The 20914-nt window shown below is 44.8% G+C and overlaps 1 protein-coding gene and 1 pseudogene across 2 annotated transcripts; both read left to right on the forward strand.

Annotated features, from left to right (window-relative positions):
* The first annotated feature begins 5531 nt into the window (after window positions 1–5531).
* LOC311115795 (NACHT, LRR and PYD domains-containing protein 12-like) lies at window positions 5532–10883 on the forward strand (annotated as a pseudogene). Its single transcript has 9 exons — window positions 5532–5825; window positions 6284–8080; window positions 8190–8444; window positions 8626–8799; window positions 9091–9256; window positions 9391–9561; window positions 9736–9909; window positions 10066–10112; window positions 10236–10883. The product of its transcript is annotated as an NACHT, LRR and PYD domains-containing protein 12-like (transcript).
* Window positions 10884–18182: 7299 nt separating this feature from the next.
* On the forward strand, window positions 18183–20599 carry LOC311115796 (ribonuclease inhibitor-like). The gene is made up of 7 exons (XM_084190926.1): window positions 18183–18434; window positions 18771–18944; window positions 19025–19186; window positions 19382–19552; window positions 19634–19807; window positions 19921–19967; window positions 20118–20599. Exons 1-7 carry the CDS (start codon window positions 18235–18237, stop codon window positions 20546–20548), a joined length of 1359 nt encoding a protein of 452 aa, XP_084047052.1. The 5' UTR covers window positions 18183–18234; the 3' UTR covers window positions 20549–20599.
* The last annotated feature ends 315 nt before the right edge of the window (window positions 20600–20914 follow it).

Here is a 20914-nt window from a genome sequence, read left to right on the forward strand (position 1 = left end):
GCTCCATGCATTCCTAACAGCTCCATGCATTCCTAACACCTCCATGCATTCCTAACACCTCCATGCATTCCTAACAGCTCCATGCATTCCTAACAGCTCCATGCATTCCTAACAGCTCCATGCATTCATAACAGCTCTATGCATTCATAACAGCTACATGCAAATGTTATACATATGTACAGAATGGTGTAATAAATAATTGGTCATTTAGCAGACCCTCTTATCCAGAGCGACTTACAGGAGCAATTAGGGTTAAGTGCCTTGCTCAAGGGCACATCGACAGATTTTTCTCCTAGTCGGCTCGGGGATTAGAACCAGCGACCTTTCGGTTACTGGCACAACGCTCTTAACCACTAAGCTACCTGCTGCCCTGAATTTAGTTTTTATTTAGTTGAACCTGCCAGACACCCGGATCCTTCTGTTCTGGTGTGTAGTCACTAGGAACCTAACAGAACCAAAACAGAGCCAATCGGAACAGGGAGGGAACTATCTGAATTTGTCTAATAGATACTCCTATTTTCATAGCCAATTCTTATTATTTTTTTGATGAAAAAAGGTTTGTCAGACTAATGAATACACCCCTTTTCTCTGAGCGGGAGGGGCGGGGAGTGGTGAGCTGATAAAGAGAGAGACAGAAAAGGAAACGGAAGTGAAACCTCAATGAACTAAGTAGAACGGACCCAGCTGCTATCATTGGTGTCTATGGGAGAGCCACCCCCTTCAGTAGACCGGACCCGGCTGCTATCATTGGTGTCTATGGGAGAGCCACCCCCTTCAGTAGATCGGACCCGGCTGCTATCATTGGTGTCTATGGGAGAGCCAAACCCCTTCAGTAGACCGGACCCAGCTGCTATCATTGGTGTCTATGGGAGAGCCACCCCCTTCAGTAGATCGGACCCGGCTGCTATCATTGGTGTCTATGGGAGAGCCAAACCCCTTCAGTAGACCGGACCCAGCTGCTATCATTGGTGTATATGGGAGAGCCACCCCCTTCAGTAGACCGGACCCGGCTGCTATCATTGGTGTCTATGGGAGAGCCAAACACCTTCAGTAGACCGGACCCGGCTGCTATCATTGGTGTCTATGGGAGAGCCAAACCCCTTCAGTAGACCGGACCCGGCTGCTATCATTGGTGTCTATGGGAGAGCCACTCCCTTCAGTAGACTGTGGGATTATATAAGATACTGTTCGAAGAGGTAGGGTTTCAGGTGCTTTCGAAAGAGTGACAGGGACTCTGCTGTCCTAGCTTCAGAGGGAAGCTGGTTCCACCATTGGGGTGTCAGGACAGAGAAGAGCTTGGACTGGGCTGAGCGGGAGCTGCCCTCCCGTAGGGGTGGGAGGGCCAAGAGACCAGAGGTGGCAGAACAGAGTTCTTGGGTTGGGGTGTAGGGTTTGAGCAGAGCCTGAAGGTAGGGAGGGGCAGTTCCTCTTGCTGCTCCGTAGGCAAGTACCATGGTCTTGTAGTGGATGAGAGCTTCGACTGGAAGCCAGTGGAGTGTGCGGAGGAGCAGGGTGACAGGAGAGATCTTGGGAAGGTTGAAAACCAGGCAGGCTGCTGCGTTCTGGATAAATTGGTTTGATGGCACAAGTGCCTGGATTAGTACATGGTCAAAAGAAGAAACAGGACTCAGTGTTGACCTGGAGTGAACTGAAGGGGGCGCTATCCAGTAAGAAACAGAAGAGAAGCATCATTCTTCCTACTCTGGACAAACTGTCAGTGGAGATCCTAAAGAGGGAGGTCCTTACTCCCAAGAAGAGGTTTTCATTGGCCGGGAAGAGGACGGAGTCACCCTCAATCAAGAGGCTGTCATTGGGTAACTCTAGGAAGGAGTCTGTGTCACTGAAGAGTCTCTCTCCGGGTAAGAGGAAGAAAGAGGTGAAGAAAGGAGAACTGAAGATATTCTCTCTGGGTTACATTGGAAAGGAATCACCTTCACCACCACCCAGAAATATATTCTCTCTGGTTAACATCAAGAAGGAATCACCTCCTCCACCAACCAAAAATACACTACATGGCCAAAAGTATGTGGACACCTGCTCGTCAAACATCTCATTCCAAAATCATGGGCATTAATATGGAATTGGTCCCCATTTGCAGCTATAACAGCCTCCACTCTTCTGGGAAGGCTTTCCACTAGATGTTGGAACATTGCTGCTGGGACTTGCTTCCATTCAGCCACAAGAGCATTAGTGAGATCGGGCGCTGATGTTGGGCGATTAGGCCTGTCTCGCAGTCGGCGTTCCAATTCATCCCAAAGGTGTTCGAAGGGGGTTGAGTTCAGGGCTCTGTGCAGGCCAGTCAAGTTCTTCCACACCGATCTCTAAACACCATTTCTGTATGGACCTCGCTTTGTTCACGGGGGCATTGTCATGCTGAAACAGGAAAGGGCCTTCCCCAAACTGTTGCCACAAAGTTGGAAGCACAGAATGGTCTAGAATGTCATTGTATGCTATAGCGTTAAGATTTCCCTTCACTGGAACTAAGGAGCCTGAACCATGAAAAACAGCCCCAGACCATTATTCCTCCTCCACCACCACCACCCAAAAATATATTTCCCAATTTAACATCAAGGAGTCAAATCCCAAAGATTATACCTGGCAAATGTTAATCCCTTAATTTAAACATGACCTAGGCCCTAGACAGACAGAGAGAGAGATAGATGGACAGACAGAGAGAGAGAGAGAGACAGACAGACAGATGGACAGACAGAGACAAACAGCTTCAGACAGACACACACACACACACACACACACACACACACAGCTTTGTAATACAAGCTAAGACACGCCTCTCTGCCTATTTGTTTGAATTTATTTATATCCAATCACCAAGCCTGTTAGAACAGAACCGTTGCCAGAGGTTATGAAACTTTGCGGTTAACAGGAAGGAGCCTACCCTACAACGCCCAGAGTAGACAGAACAACAAGACAACTTACATGCGGTACGTGTCGTCTTTTTAGGGATTCAAAGCTCTATATAACCGTAATATAGATATGTGTTACATCCTACCCAGTGTTGTACATTTGTCTTTTACCTTTTCTGTTTATGTGTTGAGTTTCAAAGAACTGTCTGCTTTGATACACGGTGTATCGCTCTTATCGTGGTCAGGTCGTTATTGTTAAAGAAAATGTGTAAACTGGGTAGTTCGAGCCCTGAATGCTGATTGGCTGAAAGCCATGGTATGTGAGACCGTATACCACGGGTATGACAAAACACTTATTTTTACTGTTCTAATTATGTTGGTAACCATTTTACAATAGCAATAAGGCACCTCTGGGGTTTGTGGTATATCGGCCATATACCACACCCCCTTGGACCTTATTGCTTAAGTATACTCAATGACGTACCTGGTTAAATAAGAGCAAATAAAATACATTTACTACGGCATCGTTCTGTAAATCAACTAGTATCCTATGTATCCTACATGTATTCTACATGTTTTTTTAAAAATATTTATATTTTTACGTCATTTAGCAGACGCTCTTATCCAGAGCGACTTACAGTTAGTGCATACATTATTATTTTTTATTTAATTTCATACTGGCCCCCCGTGGGAATCGAACCCACAACCCTGGCGTTGCAAACGCCATGCTCTACCAACTGAGCTACCTCCCTGCCGGCCATTCCCTCCCCTACCCTGGACGACGCTGGGCCAATTGTGAGCCGCCCCATTGGTCTCCCGGTTGCGGCCGGCTACAGCAGAGCCTGGATTCGAACCAGGATCTCTAGTGGATCAGCCTTAGACCACTGCGCCACTCGGGAGAAGCGCATGGCCTTATATATTGAATATCCCAATGATGAAGAGAGAGAGAAAGAAAAACAGACAGACTGATGGACAGAGAGAGACAGACTAACAGACAGACTGACTGACAGATAGACAGACTGACAGACAACAGACAGACTGACAGACAGACTTACAGACTGACAGACAGAAAAATCAACTTCATTAATTAATTCATGCTTTAAATAAAAAGTATATAAAACAGACAGACAGACTGATAGACTGACTGACAGAAAAATCAACATGTTTTTAAAAATATTTATATATTTTATTTTTGAATATCCCTACTATGAAGAGAGAGAGAAAGAAACACATACAGACAGATGGATGGACAGAGAGACAGACCGACAGACAGACTGATAGAAAAATCAACTTTATTAATACATTTGTGCTTTAAATACAAAGTATATAAAACAGACAGACAGACACAGTTTTGTATTATAAACTAAGACACGCCTCTCTGACTATTCCTTTGAATTAATTTATATCCAGTCACCAAACCCTGTCAGTACAGAGATGATGAAACTTTGCGGTTAACTGCAAAGTTCAGGAAGTTAACATTGCCAATTTAGCGACTTTGTCGCTATATTTAGCGAGTATTCAGAGCAGAAGATGTTCACCACTCCGCGTCCAGACTGCAAATGAATCGCGCATGCGAGAAGCCGCCGCTGGCTGATCCCGCCCTTATTTTTTTGTGGTCCATTTAGATTGTTAATGTAGATTGTATACAAAAAAAATTCTCTCTCACGAAGTTATTCCTCTCTCCTACAGCGTCCATCACAATTACAAGCGCATGGCCAATGATGCAAATTGAGTGGTGACGTCATTTAGCGACTTCTAGTGACTTTTAGGACAGCCAATAGCTACTTTACTTACTGAGGAGTTGGCAACACTGAGGAAGTATCCTCCTCTACAACGCCCAGAACATGAAACAGACCAAAGAAAGTAGGAGGAAGAAAGAGCACCATTGTAGACGGCACAACAAGACAACTTACATGCGGTAAGTGTCGTCTTTTTAGGGATTCAAAGCTCTATATAACCGTTATATAGATATGTTTTACATCCTACCGAGTGTTGTGCATTAGTTTTTTTCGTTTTCTGTTTATGTGTTGAGTTTTAAAGAATTGTCTGCTTTGCTGCACGGTGTCTCGCTCTTATCGTGGTCAGGTTGTTATTGTTAAAGAAAATGTATACTCAATGGCGTACCTGGTTAAATAAAATAAATATACTAGGGAATCTTTCTGTAAGTCAACTATGTATCCTTTGTGATGACCATTCTAGCCTTCTGTGGTTATGGCATAGGACTACAATACTGATACCGAATTGAGACTGTACTGAGGGCAAAAGGGGGTACAACTCAATATTAGGAAGGTGTTCTGAGGGCAAAAGGGGGTACAACTCAATATTAGGAAGGTGTTCTGAGGGCAAAAGGGGGTACAACTCAATATTAGGAAGGTGTTCTGAGGGCAAAAGGGGTGTAACTCAATATTAGGAAGGTGTTCTGAGGGCAAAAGGGGTGCAACTCAATATTAGGAAGGTGTTCTGAGGGCAAAAGGGGGTGCAACTCAATATTAGGAAGGTGTTCTGAGGGCAAAAGGGGTGCAACTCAATATTAGGAAGGTGTTCTGACGGCAAAAGGGGGTGTAACTCAATATTAGGAAGGTGTTCTGAGGGCAAAAGGGGGTGTAACTCAATGTAAGGAAAGTGTTCAGTGTATATTGTCTGTTCTCTCTTTGCTTCTGGCTCTCTCAGGGGGAGGAGACTGACTGTCTTATATCATGGATCAGACTCCTCAGTCCCTCGTTCCAGCCCAGGACTCTGGTCCGCTGTCCTCCATTACGGCTCAGCCTGCCCCACCACAGTCCTCCATTACGGCTCAGCCTGCCCCACCACAGTCCTCCATTACGGCTCAGCCTGCCCCACCACAGTCCTCCATTACAGCTCAGGGTGGTTCTGTTGTTGTTGCACCCCAACTTGTTGGCTGCAATCTCGGAGGTTCAGTTTATGAAAACATCAGTGTTACTATGCCTTCACATGGTGCTGGTAAGACAATTCTTTATTGTTATTTTTGTTATAATAGAAAATAATGCAAAAAAACAAAACAAATTATTACAGAAATGTTGATTAGTTAATATGCAGTGTCCCTGTCAAATAATACTATACAATTAAGCATATATTTTTTGTTTTGATAGGGTACGACAGTTGAACTAAGCTCATGAGGTATTTGTAAGTTGTATTCTTCAAGAATCAAATGGGTACACAGTATATAATTAATTTTAAAGTAAAAAAATGGATGTACCAGTTGTAGATTAACACACACACACAGACTCATAAAAGTCAGAAAAAAAAAAATATGGCACGCCCATGCAGGAAATCGGACTTTGAAACCAGTAACTGAAAGTATTGTGTTCGTTACGGTACTGAATACTGCAGATAAAAAAACAGAAGTAAAGATATATTTTATGCATCCCACAACACTATCAATGTTCTTTCCTCATTAGATGAAGATCTGCAAAAAGTCAAGGGCAAACACAAGTCCAACATGAAGAAGAAGTTTGGGAGCATCTTTGAGAGGCTTGGAAAACGGGGAAACCCAACATTGCTGGACAATATTTACACCGAGCTCTACATCACAACTGGGGAGAGTGAAGGGGTTAATAAAGAGCATGAGGTATGGCAGATTGAAGATACGGCTCGGACCAAAGCATTTCAAGACCATGCAATCAACTGCAATGACATCGCTGGCATTGGAAAAACGGTCTCAGTGCAGAAGTTCATCCTTGACTGGGCAGAAGGAATAGCCAATCGGGATGTAGATTTTGTCTTCGCACTTCCATTCAGGGACTTGAATTTCATCAAAGATGACTACAATCTCTTGGAGCTCCTGAGTGACTTCCACCCTGAACTAACAGATATCAAGGATGCAAAGAAGGTGGTCGACTGCAAAGTCGTGTTCATCTTGGATGGTCTGGATGAAAGCCAACTTCCACTGGATTTCCATAACGACAACATCAGTGGATGTGCTGCTGACAAACCTCATCAAGGGGAATCTGATTCCTTCTGCTCTCCTCTGGATAACCTCCCGACCAGCAGCAGTTGATAAGATACCCTCCGACTGTTTTGACCGTGTAACAGAAGTTCGGGGATTCAACGACCCACAGAAAGAAGAATACTTCAAGAAGAGATTCAGTGATGATGAGAACCTGTCCAGCAAAATCATCTCACACATAAAGACATCGAGGAGTCTCTTCATCATGTGCCACATTCCAGTCTTCTGTTGGATTACTGCCATGGTTCTTGGGAAAATGTTGAGTGAAAATGACCATGGAAAAGTCCCTAAAACTCTGACTGAGATGTACATTCGTTTCCTTCTCACTCTGACAAGCATGAAGAACAAGAAATATAATGGGAAAAACGAACCAGATCCTCGTATTCTGTCAGAGTCTGACGTACAGATAATTCTGAAGCTTGGAAAACTAGCCTTCCAAAACTTGGAAAAGAGCAATCTGGTGTTTTCTGAAGACGATCTGAGAGGGTGTGGCATTGATGTCAAAGAAGGCTTCTTGCTCTCAGGGATGTGCACAGAGCTCTTCAGAGAGGAGGACCCAATGTTTAGAGCAAACAAGTACAGCTTTGTGCATCTCAGCATTCAGGAGTTCTTCGCTGCACTCTATGTTGCCTACCTCTTTGTCAGTGAAAATGTCAACCCCGTTTGCATCAAGAGAGAACAGGCTACCAAGATCGAATTACGGGTATTTTGGAGAAGGTGATGACTAAGATTACAGGCCACAACCCAGAGGTTCTCAGCAGCAGCAGAAAACACTGCATGACTTGCAGAGGAGTGCGGTGGATGAAGCTTTGAAGAGCAAGACCGGTCATCTAGACCTCTTCCTCCGCTTCCTTCTGGGCATCTCACTGGAGTCCAATCAGATCCTCTTGAAATGCCTACAGCTCCAGACATAGGGAGACAAAGAGAGTATCCAGAATACCATCCAATACATCAAAGACAAGCTCTCAGACGAAAAACAAAGACAATATCCCTCCCCAGAGAGGTGCATCAATCTCTTCCACTGTTTGATTGAGTTGAACGATACCTCATTTGTAAATGAAATTCAAAGGTTCTTGACATCCAAAAACCCTGCTGAGAAGAAGCTGACGCCTGCACAGTGCTCGGCGATGGCATACGTACTCTTGATGTCAGAGGAAGTGTTGGACAAACTGGACGTGAGAGAGTACAACACGTCAGATGAGGGGCGTAAGAGGCTGGTCCCTGCTGTTCGATGCTGCCGAAAGGCTATGTGAGTTGAAGTGTTGATATGTACAGTATGTCACTGTATGTCTTATAGCCATTTTAATCAGTCCTATACTACATCCACATCTCCCATAATAAACGTCTCTCCTCTGTAGACTAGCGGACTGCCGCCTTACAACGAGTTGCTGTGAAACGGTGGCATCTGCACTACAGCTGCCCGACTCCCAGCTGAGAGAGCTGGACCTCAGCGGCAACGCCCTGTTGGACCTGAAGTCCCTCTCTGTTGGACTGAGGAGTCCCAACTGCCGACTGGAGTCACTTAACCTTAGCCATATCAACATGGGAAGATCGGGACCAGAGCTTCTAAAGGCTGTGCTGATGGGTGCTCACAGCCAGCCACTTGTGTTGAGGTGAGTGCTATGCCTGGAACAACACACAGCAGAACACTTTTCAACAGTCAGTAACCTTCCAAATCTACTCTGGCAAAGAAAACAAGCAATAAATATAATGATAAACAACTTTAAATGACGGTGGTATGCTTGTTGGCAAGTTTGAACAATTCAATCATTTTTTTGGGGTTGTTTCACACAGACTCACCAGTTGTGATCTCAAAGATGACGTTTGTGAAACCGTTGCCTCGGCTCTCCAGGCAGCTGGCTCATGTCTGACAGAGCTGGATCTCAGCTACAACAAACTGACAGACACAGGGGTGAAGCAGATCTCCAGTGGTCTTATGAGTCCACACTGTAACCTGAAGATACTGAGGTGAGTAATGAACATGTTTAAAGGGGAAGGTCAGGATCAATAGAAGGGAAATGCCTGCAATTTTCAAAATTGTCAAATCAACTCCATATGTGGTTTGACATTAGGTGATTTGTTCATTTATGTAAAAACATTGCACACATGCCCCTATCACTTACCATTGATTGTTAGCTAGCTTCTTAGTCCAGGATTTGGCTTAATGTGTCTTGAAACTGGCCCTATAGGTTAATGTATTCTTGATTAATGACAGCTCCCCTTTACATTTAGTTAATACATTTTTTTCATGTTGGACAGACTGACTGGTTGTGGGGTTACAGAGGAGTCCTGTGGAAGTTTGTCCTCTGCTATAGCAGTCTCTCAGCTCGAGGAACTACGTCTGGGCTGCAACAAACTGGGCGACTGGAGTAAAGCTGCTGTCTGCTGGACTGATGGATCCACACTGTCAGATACAGACTCTGGGGTGAGAAATAAACCGTTATGTTTAATCTTCCACATGTTACAGTAGAAGAAACCTTTTATTACCGCATTGTTAAAACTATACCGTAACAATGGAAACACCAAGAGAACGTAGCGTTAAATTCTCTCCCTCCCAAGGCTAAGGGAGTGTAATCTCTCCAGACGTTCCTGTGTCTCCCTGGCTCCTGTCCTGTGGTCATACTCAGTACTGAGAGAGCTGGACCTGAGAGACAACAGCCTGTGGTACTCTGGAATGAGGCTCCTCTCTGCTGGACTGAGGAACCCCAACTGTGCCTTACAGACTCTTAGGTAGATTACACATTTGATATTGTGAAAGCATACTGTAAACTTCAGAAAACAGTCAAATAGGAATGATTGAACTAGTGAACTGCACTGCACTTAAATGGAATTTAAACGTTTTAACTTAAAAAATATATACTCTAGCAGTTGTTCATTGTTTTATGCTGTCTCTTCTCTCTGTAGGCTTTCTGGTTGTCTAGTCACAGAGAAAGGCTGTATGTTTCTTGCCTCTGCTCTGGAGTCAAATCCCTCCCACCTGAAAGAACTGGACCTGAGCTTCAATCACCCAGGAGACTCCGGAGTGAAGCTGCTCTCTGCTAGACTGGAGGATCCACACTGTAGACTGGAGAAACTCAGGTAAAAGGAAATTTAGTTGATTTGACTTTTGCTTCTGTTAACACCTCATTGCTCAATGGGCTTTCAAGACTCTAGTTTATATAGTGAAATCATCAAAGTAATCTCCACTGTAATCAGGTTCAATAGGCCCTACATGACTCTTTCTTTGTCCCACAGTTTGGACCATGGTGGAGAGTCCAGAATCAAACCAGGCCTGAGGAAATGTGAGTCATCAAACTACATTTAGGAAAAGAAAGCTGGCTTTTTAAGCACCTAAACTTTTATAAGCAAATTGTGAAAATAACATAAAACACATGTTTCTGTTTTTCTGCCTTGTCTTGCTACAGATGCCTGCCAGCTCAAGCTGAACGATATGTCAGCAGATAGTGACCTGACTCTGTCCGAGGACAACACGAGGGTGGTGAGGAGAACACAGGTTAACCGATATCCTTATTTGGATTTCTCTGATTCAGATGACTCAGATCGGACAAAAAAGTTGGATAAGTGGGCCAAAGTACGCTGCAGGGAGCCCCTGTCTGATGGTCGTTTCTACTGGCAGGTTGAATGGACTGGCTGGGTTGACATTGGGGTGACAAATACATCCAGATCGGTTACTGAGAAGAAGAGGTCTTGGGGGCTTTTCTGCTGCAATGAACAGTACACATTTATTCATAATATCAGGATCTCAGTTGTGCCAGTACCCAGGCCGGACACAAAGTGTATAGGAGTGTATCTGGACTTTCCGGCCGGCGCTCTGTCCTTTTACAGCGTCTCCTCTGGTACACTGACCCACCTGTACACATTCCACACCACGTTCACTGAGCCCCTTTACCCTAGTTCAAAATCATGTGTGATGAGAGGGAGATATTTGGCTCAGTTAAAATCCAAACTCTGTGAATGAAAGCAGCCATCACCAGAGTAACTGACAGACACATTTTTAATTTAATTTTATTTCTGTAAATAGATTTAGTCTGTTTTTTGGGGGGAGATTTTAATTGAACTTTATTGATATCCAGGTGGGAAATCGAAATGGTATAGTCACACATGTCTCTGTCTGATATCAAGTGATGAAGATGACATCCACCTGTCTCATCAAACACATCATCACTCAGTGATGACATCAACCTGTCTCATCACAAATACACCTTCACTCAGAGAGATGACATCCACCTGTCTCATCACAAATACACCTTCACTCAGAGAGATGACATTTACATTTTAGTCATTTAGCAGACGCTCTTATCCAGAGCGACTTACAGTTAGCACATACATTATTCTATCGAACCCACAACCCTGGCGTTGCAAACGCCATGCTCTACCAACTGAGCTACATCCCCTGCCGGCCATTCCCTCCCCTACCCTGGACGACGCTGGGCCAATTGTGCGCCGCCCCATGGGTCTCCCGGTTGCGGCCGGCTACGACAGAGCCTGGATTCGAACCAGGATCTCTAGTGGCACACTAGACCACTGCGCCACTCGGCAGGTGACATCCACCTGTCTCATCACAAATACACCTTCACTCAGAGAGATGACATCCACCTGTCTCATCACAAATACACCTTCACTTAGAGAGAGGACAATGATGTTTTGATTAGAAAATGTTAGGTAATAAACGTAATAAATATTTACCATTCACACATCATTCAGCTTTGGGTGGAAATGGTCTTTCGAAGTTGTTTGTTTATATTTTTATTATTGTATTATTGTTGTTGTTATAGTTATGTTTGATTATTAATATGTTTTTAATGATTAATTTGTGTAAAAGGGGGGGGGGGGGGTGATACTACAGAGTGATAGAGGAAAGAGAGAGAGCAAGGGAGGGAGGAGGGGGAGAAAGGGAGAGTGATAGAGGAAAGAGCGTGGGAGGGGGAGAAAGGGAGAGTGAAAGAGGGAGGAGGGGGAGAAAGGGAGAGTGATAGAGGAAAGAGCAAGGGAGGGAGGAGGGGGAGAAAGGGAGAGTGATAGAGGGAAGAGCGAGGGAGGGAGGAGGGGGAGAAAGGGAGAGTGAGAGAGGAAAGAGTGTGGGAGGGAGGAGGGGGAGAAAGGGAGAGTGATAGAGGGAAGAGCATGGGAGGGAGGAGGGGGAGAAAGGGAGAGTGATAGAGGGAAGAGCATGGGAGGGAGGAGGGGGAGAAAGGGAGAGTGATAGAGGGAAGAGCGTGGGAGGGGGGAGAAAGGGAGAGTGATAGAGGGAAGAGCGAGGGAGGGAGGAGGGGGAGAAAGGGAGAGTGATAGAGGGAAGAGCGAGGGAGGGAGGAGGGGGAGGAAGGGAGAGTGATAGAGGGAAGAGCATGGGAGGGAGGAGGGGGAGAAAGGGAGAGTGATAGAGGGAAGAGCATGGGAGGGAGGAGGGGGAGAAAGGGAGAGTGATAGAGGGAATAGCGTGGGAGGGAGGAGGGGGGAGAAAGGGAGAGTGATAGAGGGAAGAGCGAGGGAGGAGGGGGAGAAATTGAGAGTGATAGAGGGAAGAGCGTGGGAGGGAGGAGGGGGAGAAAGGGAGAGTGATAGAGGAAAGAGCGTGGGAGGAGGGGGAGAAAGGGAGAGTGATAGAGGATTGAGCGTGGGAGGGAGGAGGGGGAGAAAGGGAGAGAGATAGAGGGAGGAGGGGGAGAAAGGGAGAGTGATAGAGGAAAGAGCGTGGGAGGGAGGAGGGGGAGAAAGGGAGAGTGATAGAGGAAAGAGCGTGGGAGGGAGGAGGGGGAGAAAGGGAGAGTGATAGAGGAAAGAGCGTGGGAGGGAGGAGGGGGAGAAAGGGAGAGTGATAGAGGGAAGAGCGAGGGAGGGAGGAGGGGGAGAAAGGGAGAGTGATAGAGGAAAGAGCGTGGGAGGGAGGAGGGGGAGAAAGGGAGAGTGATAGAGGGAAGAGCGAGGGAGGGAGGAGGGGGAGAAAGGGAGAGTGATAGAGGGAAGAGCGAGGGAGGGAGGAGGGGGAGAAAGGGAGAGTGATAGAGGAAAGAGCGTGGGAGGGGGAGAAAGGGAGAGTGATAGAGGGAAGAGCGTGGGAGGGAGGAGGGGGAGAAAGGGAGAGTGATAGAGGGAAGAGCGTGGGAGGGAGGAGGGGGAGAAAGGGAGAGTGATAGAGGGAAGAGCGAGGGAGGGAGGAGGGGGAGAAAGGGAGAGTGATAGAGGGAAGAGCGAGGGAGGGAGGAGGGGGAGAAAGGGAGAGTGATAGAGGAAAGAGCGTGGGAGGGGGAGAAAGGGAGAGTGATAGAGGGAAGAGCGTGGGAGGGAGGAGGGGGAGAAAGGGAGAGTGATAGAGGAAAGAGCGTGGGAGGGAGGAGGGGGAGAAAGGGAGAGTGATAGAGGGAAGAGCGAGGGAGGGAGGAGGGGAGAAAGGGAGAGTGATAGAGGGAAGAGCGAGGGAGGAGGGGTGGATGATACTTTAGAGCAGGGGTGGGCAAACTTTGTCTCAGATAAAAATAAAAGTTGTTCGATTTGTCTCATCAAAATCAATTTGAGGGACGGAAAAAAGGGCATTTATTTGAAAATATAAAATCTATATAATATATATATAAAATATATAGCTCCGTTATACTTTCTATCTAGCATCTAGTTGAAGACGTTCAAGAATGGCCTGGAGTGTTTTCCTCCTCCTCCTCCTACCCTATCCTCCTCTTCCTCCCCTATCCTCCTCCTCCTATTCCCCTATCCTCCTCCTCCCCTATCCTCCTCCTCCTCTGTCCTCCTCCCCTTCCCTCCTCCTCCTCCTCCTCCCCTATCCTCCTCCTCCTCCCCTATCCTCCTCTGGTTTATGTGAATGTGTGTGGGTTTTGTGTGAGTGTCAGTGTAGTGTGTGAGTGAGTGTGTATATAGTCTGCATACACAGTATAGTCCAGTCAGTGTGTATATAGTGTGTATATATAGTCAAGTGTGTGTATATATAGTCTAGTGAGTGTATATATAGTCTAGTGAGTGTGTATATAGTGTGTATATATAGTCAAGTGTGTGTGCATATAGTCAAGTGAGTGTGTATATAGTGTGTATATAGTCTAGTCAGTGTGTATATAGTGTGTATATATAGTCTAGTGAGTATGTATATAACAAAGTACAGTGGGGAAAAAAAGTGTTTAGTCAGCCACCAATTGTGCAAGTTCTCCCACTTAAAAAGATGAGAGAGGCCTGTAATTTTCATCATAGGTACACGTCAACTATGACAGACAAATTGAGGAAAAAAAATCCAGAAAATCCCATTGTAGGATTTTTAATGAATTTATTTGCAAATTATGGTGGAAAATAAGTATTTGGTCACCTACAAACAAGCAAGATTTCTGGCTCTCACAGACCTGTAACTTCTTCTTTCAGAGGATCCTCTGTCCTCCACTCGTTACCTGTATTAATGGCACCTGTTTGAACTTGTTATCAGAAAAAAATACACCTGTCCACAACCTCAAACAGTCACACTCCAAACTTCACAATGGCCAAGACCAAAGAGCTGTCAAAGGACACCAAAAACAAAATTGTAGACCTGCACCAGGCTGGGAAGACTGAATCTGCAATAGGTAAGCAGCTTGGTTTGAAGAAATCAACTGTGGGAGCAATTATTAGGAAATGGAAGACATACAAGACCACTGATAATCTCCCTCGATCTGGGGCTCCACGCAAAATCTCACCCCGTGGGGTCAAAATGATCACAAGAACGGTGAGCAAAAATCCCAGAACCACACGGGGGGACCTAGTGAATGACCTGCAGAGAGCTGGGACCAAAGTAACAAAGCCAACCATCAGTAACACACTACGCCGCCAGGGACTCAAATCCTGCAGTGCGAGACGTGTCCCCCTGCTTAAGCCAGTACATGTCCAGGCCCGTCTGAAGTGCATTTGGATGATCCAGAAGAGGATTGGGAGAATGTCATATGGTCAGATGAAACCAAAATATAACTTTTTGGTAAAAACTCAACTCGTCATGTTTGGAGGACAAAGAATGCTGAGTTGCATCCAAAGAACACCATACCTACTGTGAAGCATGGGGGTGGAAACATCATGCTTTGGGGCTGTTTTTCTGCAAAGGGACCAGGACGACTGATCCGTGTAAAGGAAAGAATGAATGGGGCCATGTATCGTGAGATTTTGAGTGAAACCCTCCTTCCATCAGCAAGGGCATTGAAGATGAAACGTGGCTGGGTCTTTCAGCATGACAATGATCCCAAACACACCGCCCGGGCAACGAAGGAATGGCTTCGTAAGAAGCATTTCAAGGTCCTGGAGTGGCCTAGCCAGTCTCCAGATCTCAACCCCATAGAAAATCTTTGGAGGGAGTTGAAAGTCTGTGTTGCCCAGCGACAGCCCCAAAACATCACTGCTCTAGAGGAGATCTGCATGGAGGAATGGGACAAAATACCAGCAACAGTGTGTGAAAACCTTGTGAAGACTTACAGAAAACGTTTGACCTGTGTCATTGCCAACAAAGGGTATATAACAAAGTATTGAGAAACTTTTGTTATTGACCAAATACTTATTTTCCACCATCATATGCCAATAAATTCATAAAAAATCCTACAATGTGATTTTCTGGATTTTTTTTCCTCATTTTGTCTGTCATAGTTGACGTGTACCTATGATGAAAATTACAGGCCTCTCTCATCTTTTTAAGTGGGAGAACTTGCACAATTGGTGGCTGACTAAATACTTTTTTTCCCCACTGTATTGAGAAACGTTTGTTATTGACCAAATACTTATTTTCCACCATAATTTGCAAAAAAATTCATAAAAAATCCTACAATGTGATTTTCTGGATTTTTTTTCCTCAATTTGTCTGTCATAGTTGACGTGTACCTATGATGAAAATTACAGGCCTCTCTCATCTTTTTAAGTGGGAGAACTTGCACAATTGGTGGCTGACTAAATACTTTTTTCCCCCACTGTATATAGTGTGTATATATAGTCTAGTGAGTGTGTATATAGTGTGTATATAGTGTGTATATATAGTATGTATATATAGTCAAGTGTGTGTATATATAGTCTAGTGAGTGTGTATATAGTGTGTATATATAGTCTAATGAGAGTGTATGTAGTGTGTATATATAGTGAGTGTGCATAGAGTCAATGCAAGATAGGGTCAGTGGGTAACCATTTAATTAACTATTTAGCAGTCTTCTGGCTATTTAGCAGTCTTCTGGCTTGGGGGTAGAAGCTGTCGGACAGGCTCATAGAGCCGATGCTCCGCTACAGTTTGCCGGACGGTAGCAGAGTGAACAGTCTATGGCTTGTATATTGACTGGTGTTGCTAAGCCTTCAGTAACTCCAAATTAATTATTAACCTTAAAAGGGGGTGCCAAGGCTATATTATCGCATTTGACCTTTGATATTGCGACACTACAATTTATGAGTTGGCATTGGCAGGTGTTGCAAGAAAGCATAGACATTAAAACCTGCCTACAAATGAGGTCATGAGGGAAGTGAACATTTAATCAGAGACAAAGAACACTTTCATCAGACTGAGTGTGGTGAGTGTCTTTAGATTAAGTCTCTTTTCAATTATATGAGCCTCCGTTAATGTTGTCAACCCAACTCTTCATGTTCTAATGTCGCTGCACTCCAGCTTGTTGGCTGCAATGGTGAGGGATCCAGTTAACATTAATATCACTATGAGTTCACATGGCGCTGGTGAGAAACTTTATTTCTCCGTTTATTATTTTACGACCGAAGATCATAAAGATATTTACGAAGATAATAGAGGGTATTTGTTTTTTTTTTATTAAGAGCTTGACTGTTTCCTGTCTCTCTCCAGAGACAAGTCATCCAGCTATTGGTGAGTCACACAGAAATGTGCACATTCTCAAAAATGATTTTCAGTGAACCAAACCTCTGTACTTATTTGAGATGAACAGATACAGCTCTACTAAAATAAGACAGAATGTGAATCCCCATTATAGTTGAATTTTCGTCTGCGTTTTGCGCCATTTAAAACACAGCAGTGACGTAAACTTGATCCTATTTAAAGTGAATATGCAAACATCATGAATTGACCTTGCAAATCTTCTCATTATTAGGCTATTTAGCACCGTCTACATTGGGTGTAGGTTAAGTACTGTACCAAACAACCCATGATGAGTCAACCTGCATGAAGAACACATGGTTTCGTTGAGAGGATCCTGTTCTGAAGAAGTCCCTAAAACTCTGACTGAGATGTACATTTGTTTCCTACTCACTCTGACAAACCTGGAGAACAAGAAGCATGGGAAAAATGAAACAGACCTTCGGAAACTGTCAGAGTCTGACGTACAGATCATTTTGAAACTTGGAAAACTAGCCTCCCATAACCTGTTAAAGAGCAATCTGGTGTTTTCTGAAGAAGATTTGAGAGAGTGTGATATTGATATCAATGAAGCCTTTTTGGGCTCAGGGATGTGCACAGAGATCTTCAGAGAGGAGGACCCAATGTTTAGAGTGAAGTTGTATAGCTTTGTGCATCTCAGCATTCAGGAGTTCTTCACAGCACTCTATGTTTCCCATTGTCATGCCAATGGTTTGCCATGTATTTCACCATGGGTTTCACTATATTTCGGAAAGCTGGATACATTGCATGACTTACACAGGTGTGCAGTGGATAAAGCGTTCCACAACAAGAACGGCCACCTGGACCTCTTCCTCCGCTTCCTTCTGGGCATCTCACTGGAGTCCAATCAGATCCTCTTGAAATGCCTACAGCTCCAGACAGAGGGAGACAAAGAGAGTATCCAGAATACCATCCAATACATCAAGGTCAAGTTATCGACTGAATGGTTTGTTTCCTCAGAGAGGTGTATCAATCTCCTCTACTGTTTGATTGAGCTGAAGGACAACTCCCTGGTGAATGAAATTCTAAAGTTCCTGACCTCCCAAAGTCTCTCCAAGATTGAGCTGACACCTGCTCAGTGCTCGGCGCTGGCGTACATGCTGTTGATGTCAGAGGAGGTGCTGGATGAATTTGACACGAGAAAATACAACACGTCAAGTCAGGGCCGTAGCAGACTCCTCCCAATAGTTAGATACTGCAGGAAGGCTATGTAAGTTCAGATGATAGTGAATTTACATTTACGTCATTTAGCAGACGCTCTTATCCAGAGCGACTTACAGGAGCAATTAGGGTTAAGTGCCTTGCTTAAGGGTACAGATAGATTTTTCACCTAGTCGGCTCGGGGAATAGAAACAGCGACCTTTCGGTTACTGGCACAACGCTCTTACCCACTAAGCTACCTGCCTCCATTTACTTTCCTAAGATTGGTAGATTACCGTAGTCACTTACGACTATTAGTATAATTTACACTTTTTTTATGTCCTTTATAAGCCCTTTGTTTTCCCCTCTTAAGGCTAGTGGCCTGCTATTTCACAGACGACTGCGCTGAAATTTTGGCATCAGCTATCCAAATGCCTGGCTCACACCTGAGAGAACTCAGCATAATCTACAGCCAGCTGGAGAACCAGAAGCCCTTCATAGACGCGCTGGCAAGTCCCAACAACAGACTAGAGTCACTAGACATCAGTCATATCCAAGGGTTTTCAACAACTGAGCTGGAGGTGCTAACTGCTGCACTGAATCAATCTTACAGTCAGCTGCACACACTAAGGTGAGCAATTATTAGTAAACAAAACAAAAAAAAGAGCAAACCAAGAAAAAGCTTCTTAGTAAAGTGGAAGAAAAATAGAAACGGAAGCCGTTTGTGACATGAATGGATAGATGGATCTACAGCTTCTTCTTCTGCTGGCAACTAGCAATGCAACAACGGCACCTAAGGGATGTTAGGGGACGGAACAGGGGAAGTCAGCCAAGTGTTTAGCTGTTTGAAGTCAATTTAAAAGACTCTTCTGTAAACTTGTTTACTACGATTACACTCCTTAAGAGAGACTAAAGCATGTAAGTCCACAAAGTGTAGAAGGATGATCCACTTTGTTGTAATCCATAGGTTTCCTGGGTGTTGGCTCGACGAGAGCTGCGGTGAAATTGTGGCTTCAGCTCTGGCGTCAGAGAACAGCCATCTGAGAGAGCTGGACCTCAGCGACAACAAACTGACAGACACCGGGGTGGAGGGGATCTCCACTGGGCTTATGAGTCCACACTGTGAACTGAAGATACTGAGGTGCGATATTTACGACAACAAGTGTTTCGAATCGTGTCAATCCATACAGCCCCTTTTAATTCCATATTCTCTCACGCCAGACTTGTCCGTTGTGAGGTCACTTCCTATGGAAGTTTGTCCCCTGCTCTAGCAGCCTCCCAGTTGGAGGAACTGCATCTGAGCTGCAACACCCTGGGCGACATGGGACTGAAGCTGCTCTCTGCTGGACTGGAGGATCCACACTGTCAGATACAGAAACAGGGGTGAGAAATGATGATGCTGTAAAAAAAAAAAAAAAAAAAAAAAATGTAAAGTGTGGTATACATACATACAGTTTTATTTAACATTCTATATTTCTGTGCACAGGTATTTGGATAAAACCAAATTCAAATTTCAATCTCTCTCTCTCTCTCTCTCTCTCTCTGTTTCTCCTGCTATCTCTCTCATTCATCTCTTAGACTGAGGCAGTGTAATCTATCAGAGTTATCCTGTGAGTCCCTGTCCTCTGTCCTGTGTTCAAACTCAACCCTGATAGAGCTGGACCTGAGAGACAACGACTTGGGGGATTCAGGAGTGGAGCGACTCTCTGCTGCACTGGGGGACCCTCGCTGTGCCTTGCAGGTTTTGGGGTGAGAGGCTCACATATTGATGTAAGCAAACCCTTTTGAATTGAGTATGGCACCCTAACTCATTCCAACTGTTCTCTGCAGGCTGTCTGGTTGTCTGGTCACAGAGGAAGGCTGTGCTTCTCTGGATTCAGCTCTGAGGTCAAACCCCTCCCACCTGAGAGAACTGGACCTGAGCTACAATCACCCAGGAGACTCTGGAGTGAAGCTGCTCTCTGCTAGACTGGAGGATCCACACTGTAGACTGGATAAACTCAAGTTAGTGTAATATGTTATGTGTACACTATTTAGTTACTTTAATATTCCTTTAATATTCCTCTGCATATTATGATTATTTCTTGACATGAACTATTTCTATTAAAACAATACAGTGTGGACTTGTGTGGAGAGTGCAGGATCAAACCAGGCCTGAGGAAATGTGAGTCTGACTGATGTGTAATATGATATACAGGGTTTCTTCAGTTTGACATTTCCTTTAAAACAATGAGAAAGTACCGTCAGCTAAACAGAAAAACATTTAACTTTCTTATTTCCCTGGCTCCTCATTGTGCATGTGTGTTTTCTACAGATTCCAGTGAGCTCACCCTGGACCCAGATTCTGCACACATTGACCTGAGGCTGTCTGAGGATAGGAGGACAGTGTTGTGGAGAGAGGACAATGCTAACAGTCAAAGTAGTGCTAGCATAGGAAACGAAGCTAACAATGCTAACAGTGGGGATGGTGCTAGCATAGGAAACGAAGCTAACAATGCTAACAGTGGGGACGGTGTTAGCATAGGAAACGAAGCTACCAGAGGGGAAGAATCAAATAAATGGATTGATCCATCAATTTGTACAAGATCCCTGTCTGTGCATTGTACCAAGGGTTTATCTACTGGACGTTTCTACTGGCAGGTGGAGGCCACAGGATGGTTTGATATTGGGGTTATTATCAACGAAAACAATAGTATCTACAATATGTATGACCTCGTGGTAATATGTATGACCTTTATGGTATAATGATGTCATGCCATAGTGTTGTGAGGACAGAGGAAGAGTTAAGAAATGAGAGGTTTGGGGCCATAAAGTCTTCATTCCATTATGTCAAGGTAGATTGGCAAAAAACCCCTTGGTTTGTGCTGTGGTGGAGACCTCTGTGGGCTATACTCGGCCTTGTCTCAGGATTGTAAGTTGGTGGTTGAGGATATCCCTCTAGTGGTGCGGGGGCTGTGCTTTGGCAGAGTGGGTGGGGTTATATCCTTCCTGTTTGGCCCTGTCCGGGGGTTTCTTCGGATGGGGCCACAGTGTCTCCGGACCGCTCCTGTCTCAGCCTCCAGTATTTATGCTGCAGTAGTTTATGTGTCGGGGGGCTGGGGTTAGTTGGTT

Source organism: Coregonus lavaretus, assembly GCF_964263955.1.
Source record: "Coregonus lavaretus genome assembly, contig: HAP1_SCAFFOLD_351, whole genome shotgun sequence".
Lineage (NCBI taxonomy): Eukaryota > Metazoa > Chordata > Actinopteri > Salmoniformes > Salmonidae > Coregonus > Coregonus lavaretus.